The sequence below is a fragment of the Oncorhynchus keta genome, chromosome 20 (genome assembly GCF_023373465.1).
Source record: "Oncorhynchus keta strain PuntledgeMale-10-30-2019 chromosome 20, Oket_V2, whole genome shotgun sequence".
NCBI classification, from domain to species: domain Eukaryota; kingdom Metazoa; phylum Chordata; class Actinopteri; order Salmoniformes; family Salmonidae; genus Oncorhynchus; species Oncorhynchus keta.
This window is the reverse complement of record NC_068440.1, coordinates 205,526-230,491: the sequence shown is the minus strand read 5'-3', so window position 1 is coordinate 230,491 and position 24,966 is coordinate 205,526. Positions and strand designations below refer to the sequence as shown.

The 24,966-nt window shown below is 40.5% G+C and overlaps 1 protein-coding gene across 7 annotated transcripts in view; it reads left to right on the top strand.

The window, feature by feature from the left end:
* LOC118399094 (tuftelin) overlaps positions 1–24,966 on the top strand; it is a 59,185-nt gene that overhangs the window by 12,632 nt on the left and 21,587 nt on the right. Inside the window, exons 2-11 of one of the 7 annotated variants that reach the window (XR_008072392.1) lie at positions 6,615–6,791; positions 7,734–7,839; positions 7,921–8,018; positions 8,251–8,325; positions 10,536–10,631; positions 14,360–14,470; positions 16,223–16,446; positions 16,776–16,881; positions 17,258–17,341; positions 17,457–20,244. Coding sequence is in view for 6 of the 7 variants with exons in the window: in XM_052471867.1 (XP_052327827.1) it covers positions 7,986–8,018; positions 8,251–8,325; positions 10,536–10,631; positions 14,360–14,470; positions 16,223–16,446; positions 16,776–16,881; positions 17,258–17,341; positions 17,457–17,561 (834 nt within the window). In the remaining variant the exon portion in view is untranslated. Of the gene's footprint in view, positions 1–6,614; positions 6,792–7,733; positions 7,840–7,920; positions 8,019–8,250; positions 8,326–10,535; positions 10,632–14,359; positions 14,471–16,222; positions 16,447–16,775; positions 16,882–17,257; positions 17,342–17,456; positions 22,561–24,966 lie in introns of those variants that run through there. The other 6 variants (XM_052471867.1, XM_052471866.1, XM_052471868.1 and 3 more) reach the window with 6 other exon arrangements.

Genomic DNA, 24,966 nt, shown 5'->3' with positions numbered 1-24,966 from the left:
AAAAATATCTGTGTGTGAAAGAAGCCAATGGAAACTAGGGTAACCAAGACACATTTAGCTTGGCTGGATACAGATATCAAACGTATAATAGAGTCGATCCATTTGAATTCAATCAATTTTTCACAGCAACCCTTTTGATTTGAATGAACATTTCCATACATATTTGCCCATTGTAGTAGTGCCAAGAAAGTAACTTTTTGGACCTGAACGCCAATACATTTTAAGAGATAAACTGTGTGTGGTGACCTTTCTGGTGCCAAGAGCTGCTGAGGAATCACCCAAGTGGGTGGCATACTCTGTGAAGGATAAGTCCAGTAGCTATAGGCTGGTTCCCAGAGTAGCCCTTTACATGATCATCTTCATCAAGCATCTCCCTGACCAACTTCCTAGAATCAAGTCATGAACTGTCCCTCTCTTTGGAGGATGCATGCACTCAAAATACTTGGCATCTATTGGTTGACCTAACTATGATGATGTATTACTTGTTTGTTTTTTGCTTTTGAAGCACTTTGAGACTTATGAAAAACACTATAGACATTTAAGAAATGTATTAGTATTATTATCAAGGTGCTCAAATGAGACATGAGACATGCATGTCTTTATCACTGGAAAATAAACAGTTGAGTTTGATATCATTTAAAAGCTTACAAATAGGGCTTTCAAGCTATTAAGTCATTTCTGTGGAAAAAGTTTTGTATAAAAAATGTCCTTTTTACCTTTAACATACTGTTGAAGATGGAAGTTTACATATACCTTAGCCAAATACATTTAAACTCAGTTTTTCACAATTCCTGACACTTAATCCTAGTAAAAATTCTCTGTTTTAGGTCAGTTAGGATCACCACTTTATTTTAAGAATGTGAAATGTCAGAATAATAGTAGAGAGAATGATTTATTTCAGCTTTTATTTCTTTCATCACATTCCCAGTGGGTCAGAAGTTTACATACACTCAATTAGTATTTGGTAGCATTGCCTATAAATTGTTTAACTTGGGTCAAACGTTTTGGGTAGCCTTCCACAAGCTTCCCATAATAAGTTGGGTGAATTTTGGCCCATTCCTCCTGACAGAGCTGGTGTAACTGAATCAGGTTTGTAGGCCTCCTTGCTTGCACATGCTTTTTCAGTTCTGCCCTCAAATGTTCAATAGGATTGAGGTCAGGGCTTTGTGATGGCCACTCCAATACCTTGACTTTGTTGTCCTTAAGCCATTTTGACACAACTTTGGATGTATGCCTGGTGTCATTGTTCATTTGGAAGACCCATTTGCGACCAAGCTTTAACTTCCTGACTGATGTCATGAGATGTTGTTTCAATATATCCACAATTTTTCTGCCTCAAGATGCCATCTATTTTGTGAAGTGCACCAGTCCCTCCTGCAACAAAGCACCCCCACAACATGATGGCTTATTCCTTGCTGAGCGGTCTTTCAGGTTATGTCGATATAGGACTCATTTTTACTGTGGATATAGATATTTTTGTACCTGTTTCCTCCAGCATCTTCACAAGGTCCTTTGCTGCTGTTCTGGGATTGATTTGCACTTTTCGTACCAAAGTACGTTCATCTCTAGGAGACAGAGCGCGTCTCCTTCCTGAGCTGTATGACGACTGCATGGACCCATGGCATACTATTGTTTGTACAGATGAACGTGGTACCTTCAGGCGTTTGGAAATTGCTCCCAAGGATGAACCAGACTTGTGGAGGTCTACAATTTTTTTCTGAGGTCTTGGCTGATTTCTTTTGATTTTCCCATGATGTCAAGCAAAGAGGTACTGAGTTTGAAAGTAGGCCTTGAAAAACTTCCGCAGGTACACCTCAAATTATGTCAATTAGCCTATCAAAAGCTTCTAAAGCAATGACGACATTTTCTGGAATATTCCAAGCTGTTTAAAGGCACAGTCAACTTAGTGTATGTAAACTTCTGACCCACTGGAATTGTGATACAGTGAAATAATCTGTCTGCAAACAATTGTTGGAAAAATTACTTGTGTCATGCACAGAGTAGATGTCCTAACCGACTTGCTAACCGACTTAACAAGAAATGTATGGAGTGGTTGAAACACTTAGGTTGTGTAAACTTCCGACTTCAACTGTAAGTTATCTAAAAATACTTAAACTCACAATCTCATATGTTGTAGTTCACACCCTATTTACATCTAAGGATTTTTGGTGTTGTGCCCACTTGGATGAGACACAATATGCTCTTGAATACAGGATGGATGTCATGTTTGGGCTAATAAACTTTCAAATGGTACCTCAAAGATGGTTGGAGGTCTACACATCAGAGAATGTTGGCTTGAATGGGAATATCTGTTGTTTTCAATTATACTGTCAATCATCCATAGGAAACCTATTGAAATCATAGAAATATAGAATATACATGACTATTTAAGTTGACATTCGACAGTGGGTGGTACTGGCGGTCATCTTTGTGGTAGTAGTTATAAGTTAAAATTTCAATTCAATAAAAATGTCAATGTTGAAGGGAAAAGTACATTCCTCTATGAATTCTATTTATATGATTGAAACGACACCAACCCTTGTATTCAAGAGCATGTTGTGTCTCAACCAATGGGCACAAGACAAAAGCCTCAGATGAAATGGGGTCTAAGCGACAAAAATTTGAACATTTTCAATTAGGGGTGTACTCACTTTTGTTGCCAGCGGTTTAGACATTAATGGCTGTGTGTTGAGTTATTTTGAGGGGACAGCAAATTTACACTGGTATACAAGCTGTACACTCACTACTTTACATTGTAGCAAAGTGTCATTTCATGAAAAGTTATACTCAAATATTTACAAAAATGTGAGGGGTGTACTCACTTTTGTGATATACTGTATATATTTATATATAAGTCTGTTAAGTCTGTTTATGCCTCTTCATGTGGTGACATCAATAGACCGGTCGTGGGTCCGGATATTGTAGCCCAGGAGTATGCTTCGGTGGTAGCACAGGAGCTCTGGCCGGGCTTGCTTCAAGCCGGGGATAAAAATAATAGGTCCGTTATGCTCTGGTGAGAGTCGCGTTGTTCGAACTGGCGAGAGCTTTCCGAGCTAAAGGTTAGCTGATGACCGCTAGCAATGGTTTGCTGACTGATAGCTGGTAGTTAGCTGGCTAGCTTCAGTTGAGGGGTTCCAGAAGTAAATATAAATACTTTAGAATAAAAAAAAGCAGATCCATGCTACATAGGGTGAGGTGGTTTGCAGGGGAGTATTTAGATGTTGAGGTTTAGCAAAATATTTTAAAAGATATGCGAAGAAAAATATGTAAAAACGATATATACAAGGGACACGACAGGACAAGACGTCTGACTGCTTCGCCATCTTGGAATTGTTATGAATTTATTTGCAAATTATGGAGGAAAATAAGTATTTGGTCAATAACAAAAGTTTATCTTGATACTTTGTTATATACCCTTTGTTGGCAATGACAGAGGTCAAACGTTTTCTGTATGTCTTCACAAGGTTTTCACACACTGTTGCTGGTATTTTGGCCCATTCCTCCATGCAGATCTCCTCTAGAGCAGTGATGTTTTGGGGCTGTTGCTGGGCAACACGGACTTTCAACTCCCTCCAAAGATTTTCTATGGGTTTGAGATCTGGAGACTGGCTCGGCCACTCCAGGACCTTGAAATGCTTCTTACGAAGCCACTCCTTCGTTGCCCGGGCGGTGTGTTTGGGATCATTGTCATGCTGAAAGACCCAGCCACGTTTCATCTTCAATGCCCTTGCTGATGGAAGGAGGTTTTCACTCAAAATCTCACGATACATGGCACCATTTTTCTTTCCTTTACACGGATCAGTCGTCCTGGTCCCTTTGCAGAAAAACAGCCCCAAAGCATGATGTTTCCACCCCCATGCTTCACAGTAGGTATGGTGTTCTTTGGATGCAACTCAACATTCTTTGTCCTCCAAACACGACGAGTTGAGTTTTTCCCAAAAAGTTTGATTTTGGTTTCATCTGACCATATGACATTCTCCCAATCTTCTTCTGGATCATCCAAATGCTCTCTAGCAAACTTCAGACGGGCCTGGACATGTACTGGCTTAAGCAGGGGGACACGTCTGGCACTGCAGGATTTGAGTCCCTGGCGGCGTAGTGTGTTACTGATGGTAGGCTTTGTTACTTTGGTCCCAGCTCTCTGCAGGTCATTCACTATGTCCCCCCGTGTGGTACTGAGATTTTTGCTCACCGTTCTTGTGATCATTTTGACCCCACGGGGTGAGATCTTGCGTGGAACCCCAGATCGAGGGAGATTATCAGTGGTCTTGTATGTCTTCCATTTCCCAATACATGCTCCCACAGTTGATTTCTTCAAACCAAGCTGCTTACCTATTGCAGATTCAGTCTTCCCAGCCTGGTTCAGGTCTACAATTTTGTTTCTGGTGTCCTTTGACAGCACTTTGGTCTTGGCCATAGTGGAGTTTGGAGTGTGACTGTTTGAGGTTGTGGACAGGTGTCTTTTATACTGATAACAAGTTCAAACAGGTGCCATTAATACAGGTAACGAGTGGAGGACAGAGGAGCCTCTTAAAGAAGAAGTTACAGGTCTGTGAGAGCCAGAAATCTTGCTTGTTTGTAGGTAACCAAATACTTGTTTTCCACCATAATTTGCAAATAAATTCATTAAAAATCCTACAATGTGATTTTCTGGATTTTGTTTCTCATTTTGTCTGTCATAGTTGAATTGTACCTATGATGAAAATTACAGGCCTCTCTCATCTTTTTAAGTGAGAGAACTTGCACAATTGGTGGCTGACTAAATACTTTTTTGCCCCACTGTATATAGATGTGTGTATGTATATATATATATATATATATATATGTATAGCAAAAAAATATATGGGGGATTGGAATGATGCAGACATTGATGGAAGTAACAAGCTATCCACAATATAACAATAAAATTAAACACTTTACATGTTGCGTTTATATTTTTGTTCAGTGTACATAGAGCAAATGGGGTCTATATCAGTGGTTGTCAGGGCCGTTTGAAATGAGGGAGGCCATTTTTTTCACGAGCATGGCCTTATTTCTATTACAGCATATTGGATGACTCTCAACGGCGATAGGTTTAGGCTACTACATGATACTCAAATTTCCCTTATACCCATCATGAGGTTGCTACAACCTTGCCTATAAATGAAAGTTTACAATGTGGGTGCAAACAGGTTGAGAGACAAATTTGAGGTGACAGACAGTGACATATGGAAAGACAGTGACATGCAGTACTGCCTTGCACACTTGCCTGCATCTAGCTGATGCTTATGGGTGTAATCATTAGTCCAACAGTTGCAAACGAGAGTTTCTATTGGACAAATTGAGGTATGTTTATCCCCATTTTGTACCATTTTCTTCCGTTTAAGAAACTTTTCCAACAAAATCGACAGAAAGAATACACCCCTTATCACGCGTAAATTTAATTTTCAGTTCACAGTTCATTTTCACAGCAGCCACGTTGTATTCCTTCTCGCATTCATGCGCTCTCCTCCTCCCACCTCTTCCCTTCACTTGTAGACTTCAATGCACAACACATCAGCTGTATGTGACCAGGTTAAATAACCTTTCCAAACCAAACCACTACACACAGCCTAGATTGTTGTCTCGATATTAGCTAAAGTAACATCATAGTCAGCATAGCTAATTGAACTAACACGTTAGTAAACCCAATACATTCATGCAGTAACGTAACTTTCTAAATGTTTTACAATTTACATTTTTATGAAAGTCACTGAGTAGGATGGTCCTCCCCTTCCTCCTCTGAAGAGCCTCCACTGGTCTATACTGAGCTGGATGAAGGGAGAGCCGGGTATAGAGGCAGTCAGACAAACACATTCAGGCTTGTAAGGGAACACATGCAGGCACACACAAACACACCTCTTCACCTCTCTGTACCCACAAGTTCAGGAAGGTTCAGTATAAATAACATAAACATGGATTAACTGCATTGAAACTCTCTATAGACGCAGGATCAGATCAGATCTAGAGAAGCTGCCTTTACAGTTATGTTACGTAACGCCTAAACCACCTTTCCGAAGACTATTCACTCTTAATTCATGTGGAACTGCCGTTATAGAGTGTTTTATCTTCCCATTCAGACTGATGCTAAAGCAGTTAACCTCCCTTATTAAAAAAATGTTTTTCCCCAAAAGAGAATGTTTGTTTATTTTTGAGGAAAGACTGTAACCTTATGACAATTAAATGACACATGTTTAAGGCCATAAGAATGAAAAATTATTTAAAACATCAAAAGTTCGAAGTTAAGTGTTTAAAACTCATTTGATAAGGATCATTTTTTATTGAACCTCTATTTAACTAGGCAAGTCAGTTAAGATCAAATTCTTCTTTACAGTGATGGCCTACCCCGGTCAAACCGGGACGGCGCTGGGCCAATTGTGCGCCACCCTATGGGACTCCCAATCACAGCCAGATGTGATGGAGTTCAACATCTAGTTTTGGTTGATTTTCCAAATAACGTGAATTCAATGAGAAATCAACAAAAAATGGATTTAGGTTAAAGATTTGTGGGAAAAATACCAAATCTCCTTATGTTGATGATTTTTTTCAAATGTATGTTTTTCCTGTATTCCTTTTTGCTATTCTCATTTTTCTAGTCCTCCTGGTTTTGACCCTTGCCTGTTTCTGGACTCTGTACCTGCCTGTCTGACCATTCTGCCTGCCTTGACCACGAGCCTGTCTGCCACTCTGTACCTGCGGGACTCTGATCTGGTTTGGACCTTTTTCCTGTCCACGACCATTCTCTTGCCTACCCCTTTGGATTAATAAACATTGTAAGACTCCAACCATCTGCCTCCTGTGTCTGCATCTGGGTCTCACCTTGTGCCTTGATACGTTGATTCGACCAGTCTTTGGCCAGTGGGATGATTCCAGAATATACCATTGTTACTCAACCATTCTTTTTCAATAACTTAAGCATTGTCTATTTAATTGTAAATAATATACGGAGGATCCACCTGAGTTATTTCACATATTGTATGTCATAAATTAAGATTTACTAGAGTAACAGGTATTTTGACCACATTGAAATCTATGCCTTATTTATGATAAAGTACACATTTTCATATTCAGTCTATACAGTAGAGAACAAATAGTATAGTAACAGTATATATGGCTATGTTGTCAAAATTTTGCTGGTATTGCCAAAGGGACGGGACACAACTGTGAAATGACAGCCATCCCTAATGTGGAATGTGTTGCTATTTAAGGACCTACAGTACTTAGTTGGACTGGTTTGACTTTTAGTTACTGTAATTTTAGGTCAGATCCAGAGTTGGATTAGAAAAGTGGTGCGGTGGAAACAACAGACACTGACTGTCTGCGTCCCAAATGGAACCAGCACCATTTCAACTTCAACATCATCCAATCACCGATTCTTAGTCTAATACAGTGACAACTAAAAGACACCAAAACAATTTAATCCAATTAAACGTAAGCTAAATATGAAATGGTTTGCTATGGGCGTTAACAATGTCATAATCTTTTTGACAAGACAACATCAGACATATACAGAGACAGAGAGGTGCTTAGTCCTCTTGCCTCTGATTTCAAATTAGGTGCAGGCTGCTCAGACTCACTCTACAAGCACAGAATCAGTCAACCCAGTCATCAGAACAGTTCATTAACAAGGTACATTGATCATTCTTTTTCTTCTCACTATTACTAAATAATAATCATGATTATATTGTATTGTATTCTTACTCTATTTCTCACAGTCACAGCCACAGTCAAACAGTGAATACCAGTCAACCAGTGAATACCAGACTAGCCAGAGGCTAAATCTGATCCGACCTTCGGGAAGAGAAAGTAGAGGTCCTTAAGGTGTGTATGAGCAGGTTTAAGCCTGTGTGCATTGGTGTGTATGTGATTTCAGAGCTTCCCTTGACTAACAGAATACCCCAGCTCTATTGTACAGGTGTACCTCGAGTCCCACAAACAGAGAAGGAAAGCACCAACAGAGTGTCAAGATGCTGACAGACGAGGTGTCTCAGATACAGGAGGTCAGTGAGTGCTGCCATCTTGATTTAGTTTTCTCTGCACCAGCAATATGGGAGAATGACTCAACATCACACAGTGGGTGGGGTTCTGTTGAAGGACAGGGAAATTAATGGGTGGTTTGGGTGTACAGAGGAAGGGTGTGTGTTGTTGATGTAAAGTCCTTCTAGTGTGTGTGTGTGTGTGCAAGCTGGTGTAGTGGAAATAAAATATATAATGTGTGTTATCTCTCTTTAGGTTCGGTACTGTCTGAAGACCTTGAGGGAACAGATGGCCACCAGACAGAATAACAAGGTACAATGCCTTCAGGAGGTATTCATAACCCTTGATTATTCCACATTCTGTTGTGTTACAGCCTGGTTTCAAAATGAATAAAATATTTATTTTTAAGTCACCTACACATAATACCTCATAATGGCAAAGTGAAAACATGTTTTTATAAAATGTTTCAAATGTATTGAAAATTAAATACAGAATTATCTAATTTACATAAGTATTCACACCCCTCAGTCAATACATGTTAGAATCATCTTTGGCAGCGATTACAGCTGAGTCTTTCTGGGTAAGTCTCTAAGAGCTTTGCACACCTGGATTGTACAATATTGGTACATTATTCTTTAAAAATGTATCAAGCTCTGTCAAGTTGGTTGTTGATCATTGCTAGACAGCTATTTACAAGTCTTTCCATAGACTTTCAAGCCGATTTAATTCAAAACTGTAACTAGGACACTCAGGAACGTTCAAAGTTGTCTTGGTAAGCAACTCCAGTGTATATTTGGGATTTAGGTTATTGTCCTGCTGAAAGGTGAATTCATCTTGGAGTTTCTGGTGGAAAGCAGACTGAACCAGATTTTCCTCCAGGAATTTGCTCCATTCTGGTTATTTTTATTCTGGAAAAACTCCCCAGTTCTTAACGATTACAAGAATACCCATAACATGATGCAGGTCACCACTATGCTTGAAAATATGGAGAGTGGTACACAGTAATATGTTGTATTGGATTTGCCCCAAACATAACATTTTGCCAATTTTTTTGCACGATTACTTTAGTGCTTTGTTGCAAACAGGATACATGTTTTCAAATATTTATATTATGTACAGGCTTCCTTCTTTTCACTCTGTCAGTTAGGTTTGTATTGTGGAGTAACTACAATGTTGTTGATCCATTGTCAGTTTTCCCCTATCACAGCCATTGAACTCTGTAATTGTATTGAAGTCACCATTGACTTCATGGTGAAATCCCTGAGCGGTTTACTTCCTCTCATGCCACTGAATGAGGAAGGGCGCATGTATCTTTGTAGTGACTAGGTGTATTGACACACCAACCAAAGCATAATAACTTCACCATGCTCAAAAGGATATTCAATGTTTGCCTTTTATTTTATTTACCCATCTACCAATAGGTGCCGTTCTTTGCGAGGCATTGGAAAACCTACCTGGTCTTGTGATTCAATCTGTGTTTGAAATGTACCGATTGACTGAGGCACCTAAGAGATAATTGCATGCGTGTGGTACAGAGATGAGGTAGTTATTCAAAAATGATGTTAAACACTATTGTTGTCATGCCTGCTCCCGCTTCCCCTCTCTTGTGCTCGAAGGCGCCAGGCTGCCTTTTATTACACACACCTGTCACCTTCATTACACGCATCAGCATTCATTGGACTCACTTGGACTCCTTCACGTTGTTGATTGCCCACTCTATATCTGTCTGTTCCTCAGTTTTGTTCCCCCTGTCAGCATTTTTGTCGTAATGATGTTTTGTTCCCCCGTCCAGACGCTGTTCTTGTTTTGTTTGAAGTCCACTTTCCGTCAAATGTTCACTCCCTGTACTTGCTTCTCGTCTCCAAAGTCAAACCTTACTCTTATTGCACACAGAGTGAGTCCATGTCACCTTCATTACACGCATCAGCACTCATTGGACTCACTTGGACTCCTTCACGTTGTTGATTGCCCACTCTATATCTGTCTGTTCCTCAGTTTTGTTCCCCCTGTCAGCATTTTTGTCGTAATGATGTTTTGTTCCCCCGTCCAGACGCTGTTCTTGTTTTGTTTGAAGTCCACTTTCCGTCAAATGTTCACTCCCTGTACTTGCTTCTCGTCTCCAAAGTCAAACCTTACTCTTATTGCACACAGAGTGAGTCCATGCAACTGATTATGTGACTTATTAAGCACATGTTTACTCCTGACCTTTAGGCTTTAAGGCTTGCCATAACAAAGGGGTTCAATACTTATTGGCTCAAGAGAATTCATCTTTCATGTTTTATTAATTTGAATACATTTCTAAAAACAGAATTACACTTTGACATTATGAGGTATTGTGTGTAGGCCAGTGACACAAAATCTCAATTGAATCCATTTTAAACTCAGGCTGTAACACAACAACATGTGGGAAAAAAATATATATAATTTCTGAAGGCACTGTAGCTATTTAAATTTTTCTTATACATTCTAATACTCAAATACAAACAAATAGATACAAATACTGATGAAATAACTCCACTAACCCCTGCTCTATCCTTCAGTTTCCAGCCAACGGTTACAAAGTCAGTGTCACCCTGCCTACCAACCCAGCAATTGTCACCAATTGTAAAATGGTTGGGACTGAGTCAGAAACAAATGTAAGACCTTATTTGCATATCAACATTTACTCAAACTTTTGTTCTCTTAAATATTTTGTTTGTTTGCATCAGTTCCACATTAGTGCTTTATAGAAAAAAAGTATTTAACTACTGTGTAGACGATTTGAATAGGAATAGGAATGTGTATATGAACTGAAAATTACATTTATATTCATATTATAAAATACTTTTAAAAACATACATTTTCACAAACTACATCCCTCTGTTTTTTAAAATGGCTGCTGGTCTCCATTTTAAAAGTATAGTGATATAAGACCACACACAGAGAGGTCACACACACACACGCTAACAACATATCGAATTTCAGTGCATCACAACATAGCATCCTGTAAAAGGACACCAGACAGCGATTACCTACAGTGGTGAGAGAACGTCTGTAAACCCTTCAGAGTTTTACTGTATTTCTGCATAGATTTGACCGAGTCTAAATAATAGATCAAGTTAACCCGATTAAACAAAAATCAATTGTACTTTTTAATTGATCCAACATTTAACTTCTTTGTCTGAAAAAGTTTATGAACCTCTAAATTAATGAGCTCAATTAAGTGTATTAAAGTAATCAAAAGATTAGTATATGGTCCTGTATTCCTTGCATTCAATGACTACATGAAGCTTGTAACTCTACCAACCCGTTGTATGCATTTGCATTTGGGGGTTACAGTATGTTTTGCCCAATACCGGAACTGAATGGTGAATAGTGAATGGTGAAAAATGTCCATTTTGGAGTCAGTTTTATTGTAAGACAGCATGTTAACATGTTTTGTTGTAGTGGTGTTCAGAAACATCTTCTATTCTTACTCACAATAAAACTGACTCCAAAATGCCACAAGACATTATTCACCATTCAGTTCAGGTTGGGAAAAACTTAACCCAAAACACACACACAAAAACCTGCAAATGTATACAACGAGTTTGTAGAGTTACAAACTTGATGTCGTCATTGCATGCAAGGAATATGGGAACAAATACAAAAATGTTGATTACTTTATTGAGCTCATTAATCTAGAGGTTCACATGCTTTTTCCAACAAAGACATTGAATGATGGATCAATTTGCTCAATAAAGAAATATAAAAGTAATTTAATCAGGTTCACTTTATCTTAACAGCTCTTAACCAACCATGCTATTTTTGTTAGTTTTTTGCATTGTTCGTAACTTGTTTTGCACAAAATGTTGCTGCTACCATCTCTTATGACTGAAAAGAGCTTCTGGACATCAGAACACTGATTCCTAACCTCAGATTAGACAAAGAGTTTTTCTTCAATTAGTCGGATGGGAGGGACACCCGACCAGGCCCAGAACCCCGTCATTCTCTAGAAAAGGAAACAGAGATTTTGCAGAAAAAGATCAGAGTGCCTTGTGAGGATCAGGAGACGAGTGTCTAATCTGCCTTTGCCTTCCGTCCTGCTAGCTAGCGTTCAATCGCTGGAAAATAAATGGGACGAACTGAAAACACGTATATCCTACCAACGGGACATTAAAAACGGTAATATCTTATGTTATACCGCCATATGCAAACAGAAAACACTCATCCAAAGGCGGCGCTCCTAGTGGCCAGGGACTTTAATGCAGTGAAACTTAAATGAGTTTTACCTCATTTCTATCAGCATGTTAAATGTGGAACCAGAGGGGAAACAATTCTAGACCACCTTTACTCCACACACAGAGACGTGTACAAAGGTCTCCCTCGCTCTCCATTTGGCAAATCTGACCATAATTCTATCCTCCTGATTCCTGCTTACACAAGCAAACATTAAAGCAGGAAGCACCAGTGACTTGTCCTATAACAAAGTGGTCAGATGAAGCAGATGCAAAACTACAGGACTGTTTTGCTTGCACCGACTGGAATATGTTCCGGGATTCTTCCGATAGCATTGAGGAATACACCACATCAGTCACTGGCTTTATCAATAAGTGCATCGGGGATGTCGTCCCAACAGTGACTGTACGCACATACCCCAACCAGAAGCCATGGATTACAGGCAACATTCGCACCGAGCTAAAGGGTAGAGCTGCTGCTTTCAAGGAGCGGGACTCTAACCCGGAAGCTTATAAGAAATCCCGCTATGCCCTCCTGACGAACCATCAAGCAGGCAAAGCGTCAATACAGAACTAAGATCTAATCATACAACACTGGCTCTGACGCTCATTCGAATGTGGCAAGGCTTGCAAACTACTCCAACACCATCATTAAGTTTGCTGATGACACAACAGAAGACAACGACGAGACCTGACCATGTGGTGCAAGGGCAACAACCTCTTCCTCAACGTGATCAAGAAAAACGAGATGATTGTGGACTACAGGAAAAGAAGGACCGAGCACGCCTCCCATTCGTATCGACGTGGCTGTAGTGGAGCAGGTTGAGAGCTTCAAGTTCCTTGGCATCCACATCACCAACAAGCTAACATGGTCCAAGCACACCAAGATAGTCGTGAAGAGGGCACGACAAAACCTATTGCCCCTCAGGAGATTTGGCATGGGTCCTCAGGTCCTCAAAAGGGTTTACAGCTGCACCATCGAGAGCATCCTGACAGGTTGCATCACTGCCTGGTATGGCAACTGCTCGGCCTCCGACCGCAAGACACTACAGAGGGTAGTGTGTACAGCCCAGTACATCACTGGGGCCAGGCTTCCTGCCATCCAGGACCTCTATATCAGGCGGTGTCAGAGGAAGGCCCTAAAAATTGTCAAGCCATAAGACTTCTGAACAGCAAATCAAATGGCTACCGGGACTATTTGCATTGATTTATTATTAGGACATAGATAAAGAGCTGATCACATGTTATGTGAAATCTATGCAGAAATACAGAAAATGCTGAAGAGTTCACTAAGTTTCTCTCCGCATTAGTAGGAATAACAATACATTCTAAGGGAATGCACTGTATGTCTGGACAGTGACTGTATTATATGACCTGTCCTTTGGTTAGAGTCTTGTTACGATACCTTCCGATTAAATCAAATCACATTTTATTGGTCACATACACGTGATTAGCAGATGTTATTGCTAGTGTAGCGAAATGCTTGTGCTTCTAGCTCTGACAGTGCAGTAATATCTGACAAGTAATATCTAACAAATTACACAACATATACCCAATACACACAAATCTAAGTAGGAATGAATTAAGTCTATATACATAAGGACGAGCGATGTCATAGCGGAACGGACTAAGATACAGCAGAATAGTATAGATTACAGTATATACATATGAGATGAGTAATGCCAGATATGTAAACATTATTAAAGTGACTAGTGTTCCTTTCCTTAAAGTGGCCAGTGATTTCTAGTCTATGCCTGTAGGCAGCAGCCTCTAATGTGCTAGTGATGGCTGTTTAATAGTCTGATGGCCTTGAGATAAAAGCTGTTTTTCAGTCTCCCGGTCCCAGCTTTGATGCACCTCGCCTTCTGGATGATAGTGGGGAGAACAGGCAGTGGCCTTGATGATCTTTTTGGCCTTCTTAGCCATTCTAAACGGTGTTAATGTTACGGAACACAATACATGGTGTGGTATTTTATTGGGAAAACCAGTGTGTTTAGCTGGCAGACACCTGACATTTACCTTATTTAGGTGGCCTTTTTACCTCAAGCAAATACGGAAATGGTATGCAAATGGCATGTCAGCACCGAGCACTCTGTATGTTTGTGTTTACTCTGTGTTCAAGTTCATTGAGCTTGTACTTAGCCTAATCTATGTCTCTCACTTTAAAGGTCAGGGAGAATTCAGAGGACAGTGCAAAGATAAGGGAGGTGAGCAAGCGCCTGTATGCCCAGCTGAAGGAGTCAGAGAAGAGACACAAGGAGGAGAGAGACAGAATGCAGGTCAGTGTATGGATAGATTCTCTCTCAAAAGTTTGGACACACGTACTCATTTAAGAAAAAATAAATATTTATTTTTACTATTTTCTACCATGTAGAATAATAGTGAAGACATCAAAACTATGAAATAACACATGGAATAATTTAGTAACCGGCAAAAAATGTTAAACAAATCAAAATCTATTTTATATTTGAGATTCTTCTCAACCAGCTTCATGAGGTAGTCACCTGTAATGCATTTCAATTAACAGGTGTGCCTTGTTAATTTTTTTTTGAGCCAATCAGTTGTGTTGTGACAAGGTAGGGTTGGTATACAGAAGACTGCCCTATTTGGTAAAAGACCAAGTCCATATTATGGCAAGAACAGCTCAAATAAGTAAAGAGAAATTACAGTCCATCATTACTTTAAAACAAGAAGGTCAGTCAATTCAGAAAATGTCAAGAACTTTCAATGTTTCTTCAAGTGCAGTTGCAAAAACCATCAAACGCTATGATGAAACTGGATCTTATGAGGGCCGCCATAGGAAAGGAAGACCCAGCGTTACCTCTGCTGCAGAGGATAAGTTCATTAGAGTTACCAGCCTCAGAACTTGCACCACAAATAAATTCTTCACAGAGTTCACAAAGTAACAGACACACCTCAGCATCAACTGTTCAGAGGAGACTGTGTGAATCAGGCCATCATAGTCGAATTGCTGCAAAGAAACCACGAAAGGACACAAATATGAAGACGCGACTTCCTTGGGCCATGAAACACGAGCAATGGACATTAGACAGGTGGAAATCTGTCCTTTGGTCTGATGAGTCCAAATTTGAGCTTTTTGGTTCCAACTGCTGTGTCTTTGTGAGGCGCAGAGTAGGTGAACGGATGATCTTCGCATGTGTGGTTCACACCGGGAAGCATGGAGAAGGAGGTGTGATGATGTGGGGGTGCTTTGCTGGTGACACTGTCTGTGCTTTATTTAGAATTCAAGGCATACTTAACCAGCATGGCTACCACAGCAGCGATACGCCACTCCATCTGGTTTGCGCTTAGTGGGACTATCATTTGTTTTTCAACAGGACAATGACCCAACACATCTCCAGGCTGTGTAAGGGCTATTTAACCAAGAAGGAGAGTGATGGAGTGCTGCATCAGATGACGTGGCCTCCACAATCACACGACCTCAACCCAGTTGAGATGGTTTAGCATGATTTGGACCGCAGAGTAAAGGAAAAGCAGCCAACAGGTGCTCAGCATATGTGGGAACTCCTTCAAGACTGTTGGAAAAACATTATAGGTGAGGCTGGTTGAAAGAATGCCAAGAGTGTGCAAAGCTGTCATCAAGGCAAAGGGTGGCAACTTTGAATAATCTAAAATTTAAAATATATTTTGATTTGTTTAACACTTTATTGGTTACTACTTGATGCCATATGTGTTATTTCATAGGTTTGATGTTTTCACTATTATTATACAATGTAGAAAATAGTAAAAAATAAAGAAAAACCCTTGAATGAGTAGGTGTGTCCAAACTTTTGACTGGTACTGTAGATTGACTGGTACGATTGATAAGAATGACCTAGAAGTATTACTGATGACCCCTAAAGACTGAGTGCTCAGTTATTCATCTTTGATATTAGAATTGGTATTTGCATTTAAGCCATCCCAGTCCACAATTGAATATCCACTGATCATGTAACACATTTGAACTATTTCCTGACCATTACTGTAACTAGATTTAATTGGGAACTTTACTTATCTGGCTCCCCCTGCAGGCTGAAAGCGATGAGTTCAGCCGGCGCCTCGACGAGCAGTCGAAGCACCTGCAGTGGGTGGAGGGGGAGGCGGGGGAGCGAGGTCAGAAGGTGGAGGAGTTGCAGAGGCTGCTGGGGGGCATGGAGCTGGAGGGTGCTGTCCTGAGGGGCAAAATAGCCGCCAGTGAGGCTGAACTGCTGCAGCTGAGAGCAGCCAAGGAGGGTGTGCAGGAGAAAAAGCAGAGGTGAAGAGGCTCTGTCACCATAACGACTACAAATCAGTCATAAAACTGAAACGTAGATTGTCTGCACATAGTATCACATATACAACTCCTACACTACTGTACATGAGTTGTATATGAGATACTATACAAACATTACAGTCCTCGGCAGCAGGCATTGCTACTGTATGGACTACATCGTTAATGAATTGCCATATTTATCCAAGATACTTAAAAGGATACTGTATACTCTCTTTAAACTTTGGACCCATAAATATGGCAAGTTTATATATAGTGTAAATATTATGGTAATTATGCTTATGTAACCAGTGGGTTGTGGTGTGTGTTGTCAGAACTGAGGAGCTGGAGAAGGAGCTGGCTGTCCTGAAGGAGAAAATCCATCAGCTGGACGACATGCTGAAGAGCCAGCAGAGGAAGGTCCGCCACATGATCGAACAGGTGAGAACACGCACATATGGATGCATGGACGCACGTACACACATGCGGCAGATACACACAGGTGGATGTGCACGGAGCGTACATGCACATACAAGCACATACACACACAATCATACACAAACACAAACACACACAAACCCTGCATGCGTAGCAGCCATCAATGGGAAAATGATATTGAAAAGGAGGGATTAGAGGGTTCCTAATTGCTTTGGTTTGTAAAGGCAATAGGGGAGTTACTGTAAGCCAAGCTAAACTGTTTGCTGAAACAGAACACTCATCATGAATAAGTGATGAAGCATCCTCTTCTGTGGAAGTTAGAGTGAATGTTGGTTTTCCTCTGTAGTATCTAAGTGTATTTGTTTTGTGTGTGTTACAGCTGCAGAACTCACGGACAGTAATACAGGAGAGAGAGAGAGTGATCAAGGATCTAGAGGAGAAGGTGGCTTTTCTGGAAGCTGAGGTCAGTACTCATACAGCTATTTGTGTTGTGGTGTGTGTATGTGTGTTTGAGGGATAGGGGTCCCTGTGTTAGGTCCCTCTCTGTCTGAATGACCTTTGACCCCTCTCCTCTCCAGAACACAGAGATGCGTGACCAGATAGAGTACTTCCTGGAGGGTCAGAAGCCTGCTTCTCCGCCCACCAAAGAATGCAAACCCACTCCCCAGATTATCTACAGGTGACAACAACACCTTCCTGTCTCTTATCTCTATAGGGCTGGTTTCCCGGACACAGATCAAACCTATTCCAGGACTAAAAAGCTATTGTAATGGAGATTTTTCATTGAGTCAAAATATATATATATTTACACAAAAATCAATTCAATTAATGTGTGGTTATCTTCATGAACAACACAGCAGCAACACAGTATAATGTTCCAGGATAGAAATGAGGGCCAAGGAAGTTGGTATATTTCTGTTCTTTTGCCCACCTTTATCAATGCACGGAAATAAGTCACTTCCTTCAATCTGAGTCATCGAGATCAAGTCCTGAGCAGAGGGAGATAAAGATCAAGAGAGATGGATAGAGGAAGTGATAAAATGAGCGAGACAGCTGGTTGGTGTGTGTGTGTATATACAGTTGAATTCGGAAGTTTACATATACATAGGTTGGAGTCATTAAAAGTCATTTTTAAACCACTCCACAAATTTCTTGTTAACAAATTATAGTTTTGGCAAGTCGGTTAGGACATCTACTTTGTGCATGACACAAATAATTTTTCCAACATTTGTTTACAGACAGATTATTTCACTTATAATTCACTCTATCACAATTCCAGTGCGTCAGAAGATTACATACACAGTTGACTGTGCCTTTAAAAAGCTTGGAAAATTCTAGGAAAGGATGTCATGGCTTTAGAAGCTTCTGATAGGCTAATTAACATAATTTGAGTCAATTGGAGGTGTACCTGTGGATGGATTTCAAGGCCTACCTTCAAACTCAGTGCCTCTTTTCTTGACATTATGGGAAAATCAAAAGAAATCAGCAAAGACATCAGAAAAAAAATTGTAGACCTCCACAAGTCTGGTTCGTCCTTGGGCAGAACTGAACAAGTGTGCATCAGCAAGGAGGCCTACAAACCTAATTCAGTTACACCAGCTCTGTCAGGAGGAATGGGCCAAAATTCACCCAACTTATTGTGGGAAGCTTGTGGAAGGCTGCCCGAAACGTTTGACCCAAGTTAAACAATTTATAGGCAATGCTACCAAATACTAATTGAGTGTATGTAAACTTCTGACCCACTGGGAATGGGATGAAAGAGATAAAAGCTGAAATAAATAATTCTCTCTCCTATTATTCTGACATTTCACATTCTTAAAATAAAGTGGCGATCCTAACAGGGAATTTTTACTAGGATTAAATGTCAGTACTTGTGAGAAACTGAGTTTAAATGTATTTGGCTAAGGTGTATGTAAACTTCCGACATCAACTGTATACACTACCGTTCAAAAGTTTGTGGTCACTTAGAAATGTCCTTGTTTTTGAAAGAAGCACATTTTTTTGTCCATTTAAAATAGATTAGAAAGAGGAGTGGGAGGTCCCCGGTGCACAACTGAGCAAGAGGACAAGTACAATACTGGCCTTCTAGGCAGAGTTACAAAGAAAGAGCCATATCTCAGACTGGCCAATAAAAATAAAAGATTAAGATGGGCAAAATAACACACACTGGACAGAGGAACTCTGCCTAGAAGGCCAGCATCCCGGAGTAACCTCTTCACTGTTGACGTTGAGACTTGTGTTTTGCAGGTACTATTTAATGAAGCTGCCAGTTGAGGACTTGTGAGGTGTCTGTTTCTCAAACTAGACACTCTAATGTACTTGTCCTCTTGCTCAGTTGTGCACCGGGGCCTCCCACTCCTCTTTCTATAGAGGCCAGTTTGCACTGTTCTGTGAAGGGAATTAGTACACAGCGTTGTACAAGATCTTCAGTTTCTTGGCAATTTCTAGCACTGAATAGACTTAATTTCTCAGAACAAGAAAAGACTGACGACTTTCAGAAAAAAAATATTATTTTCTGGCCATTTTGAGCCTGTATTCGAACACGTAAATGCTGATGCTCCAGATACTCAACTAGTCTAAAGAAGGACTGTTTTATTGCTTCTTTAATCAGAACAACAGTTTTCAGCTGTGCTAACATAATTGCAAAAAGGTTTTCTAATGATCAATTAGCCTTTTAAAATGATAAACCTGGATTAGCTAACACAACGTGCCAATGGAACACAGGAGTGATGGTTGCTGATAATGGGCCTCTGTACGCCTATGTAGACATTCCATGAAAAATCATCAGTTTCTCGCTACAATAGTCATTTACAACATTAACAATGTCTACACTGTATTTCTGACCAATTTGATGTTATTTTAATGGGCAAAAAAATGTGCTTTTCTTTCAATAACAAGGACGTTTCGAAGTGACCCCAAACTTTTGAATGGTAGTGTGTGTGTATATACAGTGCCTTGCGAAAGTATTCGGCCCCCTTGAACTTTGCGACCTTTTTCCACATTTCAGGCTTCAAACATAAAGAAATAAAACTGTATATTTTTGTGAAGAATCAACAACAAGTGGGACACAATCATGAAGTGGAACGACTTTTATTGGATATTTCAAACTTTTTTAACAAATCAAAAACTGAAAAATTGGGCGTGCAAAATTATTCAGCCCCTTTACTTTCAGTGCAGCAAACTCTCTCCAGAAGTTCAGTGAGGATCTCTGAATGATCCAATGTTGACCTAAATGACTAATGATGATAAATACAATCCACCTGTGTGTAATCAAGTCTCCGTATGAATGCACCTGCACTGTGATAGTCTCAGAGGTCCGTTAAAAGCGCAGAGAGCATCATGAAGAACAAGGAACACACCAGGCAGGTCCGAGATACTGTTGTGAAGAAGTTTAAAGCCGGATTTGGATACAAAAATATTTCCCAAGCTTTAAACATCCCAAGGAGCACTGTGCAAGCGATAATATTGAAATGGAAGGAGTATCAGACCCTGAAGGAGTATCAACACCCTGAACCCACTGTCAAACATGGTGGTGGCAGCATCATGGTTTGGGCCTGCTTTTCTTCAGCAGGGACAGGGAAGATGGTTAAAATTGATGGGAAGATGGATGGAGCCAAATACAGGACCATTCTGGAAGAGAACCTGATGGAGTCTGCAAAAGACCTGAGACTGGGACGGAGATTTGTCTTCCAACAAGACAATGATCCAAAACATAAAGCAAAGTCTACAATGGAATGGTTCAAAAATAAACATATCCAGGTGTTAGAATGGCCAAGTCAAAGTCCAGACCTGAATCCAATCGAGAATCTGTGGAAAGAACTGAAAACTGCTGTTCACAAATGCTCTCCATCCAACCTTACTGAGCTCGAGCTGTTTTGCAAGGAGGAATGGGAAACAATTTCAGTCTCTCGATGTGCAAAACTGATAGACATACCCCAAGCGACTTACAGCTGTAATCGCAGCAAAAGGTGGTGCTACAAAGTATTAACTTAAGGGGGCTGAATAATTTTGAACGCCCAATTTTTCAGTTTTAGATTTGTTAAAAAAGTTTGAAATATCCAATAAATGTCGTTCCACTTCATGATTGTGTCCCACTTGTTGTTGATTCTTCACAAAAAAATACAGTTTTATATCTTTGTTTGAAGCCTGAAATGTGGCAAAAGGTCGCAAAGTTCAAGGGGGCCGAATACTTTCTCAAGGCACTGTATATATATTTATATAGCCAGCTCCTAGCATTGATACTGATATCTGTTGGTTCGTTGTGATTTGATGCCTGACATACTCTATCTAGAGTCTAGATAAACCCGATGGTAACAAAGCACTCTGGTTACAGTGACAGGCCCAGTTCCATCATTACTTTATTGCTTGAGGCATAACCGCATTTGAGTTTTATGCATTTGAGTTTTATGTGTGCGTTATTGTCTCTCTCAACTTTTCCCAAAATGTATATCTAGAATTGGTATCTTGAATTGCGAATTTGGCCTATATATGGTATGACTTGATATAAGAAAGAGTGAGCTCATTTTCAAGTCGGTGCTCAATTGACACCTTCTAAAATAGTTGATGGCTGTGTTTTCTAGTTAACCCCTGGGAGAGACAATCAAGACAAAGCAGTTACTCACACACACTGGGGGAGTTTTCAGCACCCAGTTCCGTTACCTATTTCACCAGGATACCTCTGCTTCAGGGTCCATAGGTCACATTCCTGTGTTTGCAGTGCACCTTACACACACAGTTGCTTGCAGTTGCATGTTAACAATAAGATGTCTCTGATTTCATCTACCTGGTTTTGTCTGAAATTAGATGACCTTGACGGTATAGTTTTTTTCTCCCGAATTTCGTGATATCCAATTGGTAGTTACAATCTTGTCCCATCGCTTCAACTCCCGCACGGACTCGGGAGAGGCAAAGGTCGGGAGACATGCGTCCTCCAAAACACGGCCCTGCCAAGCCGCTCTGCTTCTTGACCCACTGCTCGCTTAACCCGCGACCCAGCCGCACCAATGTGTCGGAGAAAACACTGTACAACTGTCGACCGAAGTCAGCTTGCATGCGCCCGGTAGCTAGAGCACAATGGGACAAGGCCATCCCGGCCGGCCAAACCCTCCCCTAACCCGGACGACGCTGGGCCAATTGTGCGCCGCCTCATGGGTCTCCCGGTCGTGGCTGGCTGCGACACAGCCTGGGATGGAACCCGGGTTTGTAGTGATGCCTCTAGCACTGAAAGCAGTGCCTTAGACCGCTGCGTCACTCGGGAGGCCCCCATTGATGGTATAATTTCAAAGGAGGTAGTTTAAAGCACTATCATTACACCCTACATGCATATAACTTCTGATGATTATAGTGTGTCCCCCAAATGGCACCCTATTCCCCCTTTTGGACCCTGGTCAAAAGTAGTGACCTACATAGGGATTATGGTTGCATTTGGGACGCAACCATTGTGTGGTATTTTCCTATACCGTTAGTACCAATTTTGCTGTCTGGTTTAAGAGCTCTTATTTTGTGAAACAAAATATTTTTTTCTGTTACAGTTATGGGCCCTTTTACAAACCAAACATATTTAATGTGAAAACCGTCCCTCTGTCTATTGTAGATATAAGTTGTGTAGTAGCTTTGTGCATGAGGTCTTTGTACTTTTATCTGTCTTTGTTTGTCAAAATAAAGCTTATTTAAAGTAGTTGAAAAAAAGTTGTTCCCTCCTTTTTCTGTCCCACATGTTAGATGTCTTTAGAGAAATCAAAAAAGCATTATAATAGACACTTTATTATGGAGGGTGATCAGTGCCAATTCAAAATGGCAATGCTTAGATTCTGAATTGAAATGCGAAAATTATAAATGTGTTTATATTTTCTTATCAATGTTCATGATTCTTGCACCAATTAATTTTCAATGTTAAAATAAAATGGCTGCTTGAAAATTGGAAACGGTAAACGGAAATTCTAAATGAAAATGGTAAACAGAAAATGGCAAATTGATTAAGGGAAAATTGTAAAATGCAAAGTGAAATGGAAAGTAGTTGTTTTAATTTTCCAACTGCCCAATTTAGCATTTTCACTTTTTATTTTCAAATTCCTTCCTGGAGGTGTGAACCAGGAGAGCAACAAGACATCAATCACCATGCAGGGATACATCTTAGCCATGTGACACTCATTGCATTGACTTTAAACTAGAGTAAATGACAGGGTTCGGACCTTGTGCTGCTCCAGTTACAACTGGCCTGGGCCCTAGGACCATGTCCCAGGACTACCTGACATGAGGACTCCTTGCTGTCCCCAGTCCACCTGGCCATGCTCCTGCTCCAGTTTCAACTGTTCTGCCTTACTATTATTCAACCATGCTGGACCTGAGCCCTAGGACCGTGCCCCAGGACTACCTGACATGATGGCTCCTTGCTGTCCCCAGTCCACCTGACTGTGCTGCTGCTCCAGTTTCAACTGTTCTGCCTTATTATTATTCGACCATGCTGGTCATTTATGAACATTTGAACATCTTGGTCATGTTCTGTTATAATCTCTACCCGGCACAGCCAGAAGAGGACTGGCCACCCCACATAGCCCGGTTCCTCTCTAGGTTTCTTCCTAGGTTTTGGCCTTTCTAGGGAGTTTTTCCTAGCCACCGTGCTTTTACACCTGCATTGTTTGCTGTTTGGGGTTTTAGGCTGGGTTTCTGTACAGCACTTTGAGATATCAGCTGATGTACGAAGGGCTATATAAATACATTTGATTTGATTGATTTGATTTGATATACACCAGAAGAACAACTTAGCCTGCTAAACCAAAGCCTAAGAAATGTATCTTGGGGAGCCAATGCAATTTTTTTGGTCTCAGGCAAAGTTACTTATCACATGTGCAAGGTCATTTTGTCATGGCTAATCCGGTTCTTTTCGCTAAAACATAATATCAATACTGCCAAATTAATTGTTTTTAGGATTTAAAAAAAATTCTCCTTGACCGTCTAGCTTTTATTTTGGCGATTGTTAGTTCTCAAAGATTATATTATTATCACACTTACAATATACACAGTTCTGGCCAATTATGAGCGCACCCTTGCACTTTTAAATGATTCGCTATTTCTTCTCAAATAATAATCACAATAAACACCTTGGTAGTAGGTTTTCAACATTGAGGAACCAATTTTATTTTTGTCAACTTAAGTTTCCATTTATTTTTTATTTTTATAAAGACAAATGTCATGGACAAAATTATATGTACCCTGGAGCTAGTACAGCATAGCCTTCGGCCAAGAACACTCCAGGCTTCTTGTAGCCATCAATGAGCTTGCTGCACCTTTTAAATGGCAATTTGGCCCACTCTTCAGCAGCAAACTGTCTTCAATGTTTGAGGCGTGATGTCCACTATACGTCTATTGCTTCATTTGGTCATTGGTAAACATAGGAAGACACCACTGCTGAAGGAGACTAGAAAACCTGAATAAACTTGTCAAAAACCCACCCAAACAATCCTAAATCCCAGGTGAAATGTTGTGGACCAATGTTTGAGCTATTTGGCAGTATAGATCAGTGCTGTGTTTACCGACATCCAGTCAAGGAAAAGAACACCATCCTTACAATCAAAAATCAGGGAGGTTTAAAGATTCTGTGTGGTTGCTTTGCTGCCTCTGGTACTCGGGGCCTTGAACGTGCACAAGGCATCATGAAATCAGCAGATTATCAGGTGTTTGAGTCCAATGTTCAACGCAGGTTCCAAAAAAATGGGTGTCCATTGAAAGCTGTAGGTCTTCCAGCAGTACAATGACCCCAAACACACATCAAAAAGCACCTTGGAATGGTTCAAGAAAAAACACTGGACTGTTCTGGAGTGGCCAGCAAAGAGTCCAGATCTGAATCACATCCATAACCTATGGCGAGAAATGAAAACAGCAATTGGTGGAGGGCACCCCTCAAACAATGAAGAATTAGAGAAGTTTGCTGCTGAAGAATGGGCCAAATTGTTTGAAGGGTGCCCTCCACCAATTGATGTTTTCATCTCTCGCCACAGGTTATGGATGTGATTCAAATCTGGACTCTTCGCTCTGAATTGTTAAAGAAAAATGCAAGTCTGACCATATAAAATGGTCGGAACTGTAGGT